The sequence below is a fragment of the Hipposideros armiger genome, unplaced genomic scaffold (genome assembly GCF_001890085.2).
Source record: "Hipposideros armiger isolate ML-2016 unplaced genomic scaffold, ASM189008v1 scaffold_561, whole genome shotgun sequence".
In the NCBI taxonomy this organism is placed as follows: domain Eukaryota; kingdom Metazoa; phylum Chordata; class Mammalia; order Chiroptera; family Hipposideridae; genus Hipposideros; species Hipposideros armiger.
In genome coordinates, this window is record NW_017731911.1 from 581,951 (window position 1) to 587,842 (window position 5,892).

Below are 5,892 nucleotides of genomic sequence, written 5' to 3' on the forward strand. Positions count from 1 at the left end.
GATGAACGTTATCAATGGATTGTGTTACTCTCGTTTCAGATGTGATTTTTCTGTTTGTGAGAACCTTGTCCTCCCTGCTGATTTGTTTCTAAATCAAGAGAAATGAAGAGAAAAGTACTGTGACCTAAGAGACACCCTCTGGGGTTTGGTGGCAAGTCCAGGCTGGCAGAGGCACGGGAATTGCTTTGGATTTTGCACCTGCACTTTGGTGACCTTGTACTCGTGTGTTCCTGTTGTTTACGCTGGTGTCTTCCAACCTTTCCCCCCTTGAATGTGAGTAGAAGGAGCATGTGGGAACCCAGCTTTGACCAAAGGGAGATCCCAGTCCTAGGCAAGCTAGTGCTGCTGACAACCCTCCCTTGGCTCTGTAGTAAAGTTATCCCTTGAAAATAACATTGCACTTGCCACTATTTATCTTTGCAAACCTAGGAGAAAACTCTGCAGGTTGAGATGTTTTTCTGCCAAGGCATCTTACTTTTGGGGGATGTGCCTACAAAAGATGTAGAAGGTGACTGCTGATGGGCAGAGGGCTACTTAGGACACAGTTCTCTTCAGAGGCTTCAGCAGCGAACTAAAACAGCAGCTTTAAAAACAGTGCTTTACAGCCTACAAGTCCAACCTGTCCAGTATAAGTTCTTCACATTTTTCTGTTATTTTCATATTACCTAAGACAAAGTGAATCAACTTCTATTTGGTTGTACTGAGCAGAAAACTGAAATTTGGGGCTCCTGGGAGTAAAGCCACTGTTCCCATTGTAGATTATTAAAAATATAGTTATGATGATTGGAACAGTGTTCTCACAGTCATGCCAGGGTAAGTTCATACTTTATGCAAGAAAACATGTAGCAGGATTTGGGTTCTGGTCTGCATTTTTTTTCGAACGGTGACTGAGGATAATGTCTTGAATCATGCTGTTTGATGTTTTATTGAAATCTGTTCTAGTCACGCTATCCTATTATAGAGAGCCTAAAGAGAGTTGTTTCTGCAAAGAAAAAAACAAATAGAGTAACTGATCTCAGGGAAATACAAAGAATGTGGGAAGTGAGGAGAATGTGATGAATTCTGTGATGTTGAAGAAGTAAGTCTAAAGAAGAGGCCATCCTGTTTGTCATATTATCTTTCACCTTGCTTAAAACAGCTCATGGCTTTGAGATTTTCATTTTTGCAGGTAGCTGTTTGTGGAGATAAAGAACAAATGAATACTCTTATTGGCATCATTTTCTCTAGTTGTGCACCAGTCTTATAATACTTTCCTCCAATCTGAGGAATCTTATATCAGGCTCTTCGAGCATTCCCTAAGACCATGGTTATTTTATTCCCTTTTCTGTCTCCCCTTTCCCTAACTTGCCGCCTCTAGTGCTTTCTATTTCTGCCTATTACACTAGTACCTTCCCTCCAACCTTTATGCTTGCCCAGATTTCCCTCACACCCATTCATCCTATTTGTTACTCATTCTACTGTTCACCTTCTCCAGTAAATGTTGCTTCCATTACCTTACCCTTCATTCTCTTCGTAACCTTCACAAACTCACTTTGGTTCCTGTCTGTCTACTAAATGTTTTTCCAAAGGTTCAGATCACCAAATCCAATGCCTTGTTCTCAAAGCTTAATCTTGACCTTGATAGAATTGGACGCTATTGACCNCCGCGAGAGATGATTCTGGCAAGCCGGATCAGGACCCCCAGTCCGCGAAACACGATTCTGACAAATCAGATCAGGACCCCCAGTCCAGGAAAGACAACTCCAACAAGCCTGTGTCCAATCCGTCCTCTAATAACAAGGAGCTTACCAAGCCTGACTTAAGCATACCAGCTGACAAAGGAGAGACCTCTCTGCATGCTTCCAAAACTGAATCTGCGGAAAGAGTATCACTGGACTCTGACTCCATTTCTCCCCAACAGGAGGGAGAAGGTAAGTCTTCAAAACCTGCTGAAGGTGTGGAGCCAAAGGAGGCTGAGGAAGGTGATACAGAGGGTTCTCCACCCAAAGAAGAGAAAGAAGGGACACTTTTGGATTCCATGAGTGGGAAGAAGGATGACCTTTATAAGTACAATCTTGGAAGTGCCGGTGCAGAGAGCAGCCACTTCTTTGCATACCTGGTGACTGCTGCCATTCTTGTTGCTGTCCTCTATATTGCCTATCACAACAAGCGGAAGGTAAGTCAAGAGTTGCCTTAAAAGAAATGGGATAGCCTCCACCCTGAAAGCTTGGTATATGGGCCAGTATCCATCATTCATCTGCCTGTGAACACTGGGGATTTTAAGACAAATCGTTTTCCAGATCCTGCTTGGACTCTACTCCTGTTTTCTAAGTCATTTGTTTTCATGTTTGTTTCCTCTGAGTGCCCTCTGCTGCTGTATTAAGTGCTAGTTAGGACATTATTACAATCTGACCTGAATTGGGGTATCCTTCAGTAATCTTAAACTTAGAACCTTCACAGCTCAAAGGAAGTAGTTGGAGCATTTATCTTCCTGTTTCCACTCTCAAGAGTGCATCATTTCTAGCTTCTGTGCTAATCTTTTATCTTCCANAACCTCAGTCCCAAACAAGACACAAGTATACCAAGCCTTTCTTCTCCATGCCAGCCTTCTCTTACTGATATTGTCAGACCAGTCTTTGCCACTCAAAAAGTTCCCTCTCCACACCATCCCATCGCCTCCACAGGGCTCAGCAATGGGATTGAAGAAAAGCGCTCCCGTTCACAAAGGCTCCCTCTGCCTGACTACCCCACCTCCACCTGCGACTCCACCTGGCACTGCCTATCCCAAAGGCCAGCCAATGCTGCTTCCCATCTCTGAGAGGTACCACTAGGAAAATCTCCACCCTAAACAGCTGGAAACAAAGTCCCAGCACTGGGGTCTCTGAGTTAAGCATCATCCCTGCCACTGCCTGAAATGTTCTCAAACCAGGAGTCATCTGAGGCAGCACCCAACTCCCCATCGAAGGGGGCAATCGGTCCTTCAGCCAGGTGGGAACTGCTGCCATTAGCTTGTTCAGGGCTGAGCTATGTAAGAGCAGTGAAAGCTATATGTAAGAGCAGTGAAAGCTATAACCGTACAGTGAAGGAGGGCAAGCTGAACAGGTAACGTGGCTGCCTGGAGAGAAGGCAGACCTGGGTGGGACCCTGGGACCTGTCACAGGACAGTGTCAAGGATCAGAGGTCCTAGGAGAGAGGAAGGCAGGCAGTACCAAAGGTAAAGTCAGCCCGTCCACCCAGCCGCACCCCGCTGCCCTGCACTGGGCAGTCTCTGCCTCACCCGACTCAGCTCACCCAGTCCGAGGGAGGAGGACTTTGGTTCGCTGGCAGCAGATGCTGGCTGAGGCCCAGCCAAGTGAGGCAAAGGAGTGAGAAGGCTGCTTTTCAGTAGCACACACGTCTTATCCCTTAGAGAATTACAACTGCCACCCACTCTCTCCCCTGTGAGGAAATCCAGGACCTCGCTTTTCCATTGAACCCACTCTGCTGCCCACCTTCCCCACCTCCTCAAAGAGCAGCCACAGCCCCCACTCTGGGGTGGAGGACTCCTCCCACTGCTCTCTGGGCTCCTCCTCCGTGCGCTTCCATCCCAACCGCATCTTGAGCTGCTCCTTTCTTTCTGGCTCCTGCCCCAGCTAGATGCCTTTATCTAGACCCCGCTCTCTTACCCACCTGGATTACTAGTCCACTCCTGGTCAGCAGCCTCCATTCCTCAGGTCACTCCAGTAGCTTCTAGTTACACAATAGCCTAAAGTCCATTTCAGAACACTAATTTCTCACCTAACTTTGGCTCAGCCACTTTGTTCCTCAGGGTCCCTTTTGGTGAGGCCCTTTCTAGGAAAGCCTCATGCTTCTCAGCCCAGAGGGGGCCACCAGCCCAGGCTTTCAAGTCAGACATACCAGGATTCTTATCTCAGCTTTGCCACTTTCAGCAAGTTACCTCACTTGCATAGCCTCCATTTCCCCAGGCATAAACATTAGGATGATGATGGCCCTCTCCCGAGTGGCTATGAGGATCAAATGCAATGACAAAGGTAAAGCCTCTCGCACAGACCTACCCAGGGCCAACGATAAATATGTCTTCCTCCTCGTCCTTAAAACCAGGCTTTTTATTTATTTTGTTTAATACATGGTCTGTCAGAGATGACTGCGTTGAGGCTTGTTTCTACCTGCCGCTCAGATTTCGGGCACGGGGTTTAAAGAACAGAAGAAACCCAAGAGGGTAATCCTGCAGGCTCAGCCCCCAAAAGAAGCTGGTTCCTGAAAGAGGCAGAAACATATAACCGTGGGTCCCAAATAAGGCACACAACAATTACATCGAGTCTTTCTTTTCCATGCCAGCCTTAGCTTCCCTTACTGATAATGTCAGACCTGTCTTCCCCACTCAAAGTAAGTGAGAAATTAAGGAAGGAAACAGGATTCACACCACAAACTTAGTGAAAACCCAAGAAATGTTCCTTTAGGACTCTGTCCACCATCGCTAACCATTAGAGAGATGATTTAAGATCTAGGGAAACTGGAAATGGGCAACTTGGAATGGAAACTTAAAAGAGGAGAGGGAAAAGTGGTTGAAGTTACAAGGGGAAGGGGGTAAATATGCCAAAAATGAAAAAGACAAGGACCAAAGATTCTTTGCAGATAACATGACACAGGGGAAGTTGTTTCCCAACCCCCACATAGAGGCCTTGCTGGGAACAGATGTGAGAGACCAGTGTGCTCACCTTTTCTGCTAAGGACAGTCAAAGGGCAGTCACCACGCTGGGGAAACCATCAGCCAGGCTGAGAAAGCTGGCTCTAGAGCAGCAATGCTGGGGCACTTGGAAAAGAGCTCCACAGCCCAGCCCTTTACCTGGCAGACAGCGGGCATTCTCTGGCAATAAGTGCTTGTAGGTATTGAACAGTCCAGCGTCAGAGATCACAATGGGGCAATAGATGTTCACCAGCTCTTGACCCTTCTTCACACTGACACCTGCAGGCACAAGCGTTGGGCTGATGTTCTGTGCACTTTGGGAGAAAAAGAAAGGCCCATATCCCACACAGGTCTCTCCTCTTCATTTTCTCACACCTGGGCATCCAGTCCACCTAGGGCCAGGCGGGCAAGCCCCAGGCAAAACGGCAAAGTAAGTAAAACTCCCAAGTTTTGTATCAGCCTTCCACGATCTGGTCCCTGCTGTGTGGCCACCTCTTCTCTGGCCACTAAGCTATTAGGTACAACCATGTGAAACACCTGATAGTCAACCATTAGTTGTTTTTTTTTAATTGGGGAAGGGACCAGCCAAGTTGCTGTTCTTCAATCTTTGTTGTGGAGGGCACCAGTCGCCATCTGGCTTCCCGTCAGCAGCTCGTGGCCTCTAAGCTCAAGAAGCTGTGTTCAATCTTAGTTGCGGGTGGGCGTAGCCACCATCCCATGCGGGAGTCAAACCTGGAAGCCTTGTTAAGAGCGCACACCCATATCCACTGAGCCATCTGGGAGGCAGCTCAGCTCAAGGTGCCGAGTTCAGTCTTAGTTGCAGGTGGGCATAGCCCACCATCAAACACGCAGTCTTGTTGTTACACCAGCTGAGCCATCCTGCCACCTGTTGGCAGCTGAGCGACAGTTTAGCTCGGGCTCAGTGTCACTGGCCCATGTGGGAATTGAACCGGTGGTCTTTTTGCTCAGAGCTCACGCTCTTAAGCCAACTCTTAACCAACTGAGCCACTCGGCCGGCCCCGATAGTCAACCATTTTTGACCTATAAAAGCAGCACTTTCTGATGGTTCAACCTAATATTTTCAGATGCCTATAAATAGTTCTTTTGGGCCTCTGTGCCTTTGCACATTCTGTTCCCACTGCAAGAAATAAATTCCCCTGACCTCTGGCTAGCTTCTTCTGACCCTTTATGACCTCTGCCTTCCCTCTGAGGCCTTCCCTGTTCCA

The 5,892-nt window shown here is 47.6% G+C and overlaps 1 protein-coding gene across 1 annotated transcript in view; it reads right to left on the reverse strand.

Annotated features, from left to right (window-relative positions):
* Nucleotides 1-2,536: 2,536 nt before the first annotated feature.
* The window catches only part of RETSAT (retinol saturase), a 23,219-nt gene continuing 19,863 nt past the window's right edge, over nt 2,537-5,892 (reverse strand). The window contains exons 6-7 of the mRNA XM_019623757.1: nt 4,826-4,945; nt 2,537-4,236 (exon numbers count right to left, since the gene is read on the reverse strand). Coding sequence (XP_019479302.1) covers nt 4,142-4,236; nt 4,826-4,945 — 215 coding nt within the window. The 3' untranslated portion in view covers nt 2,537-4,141. The remainder of the gene's footprint in view (nt 4,237-4,825; nt 4,946-5,892) is intronic.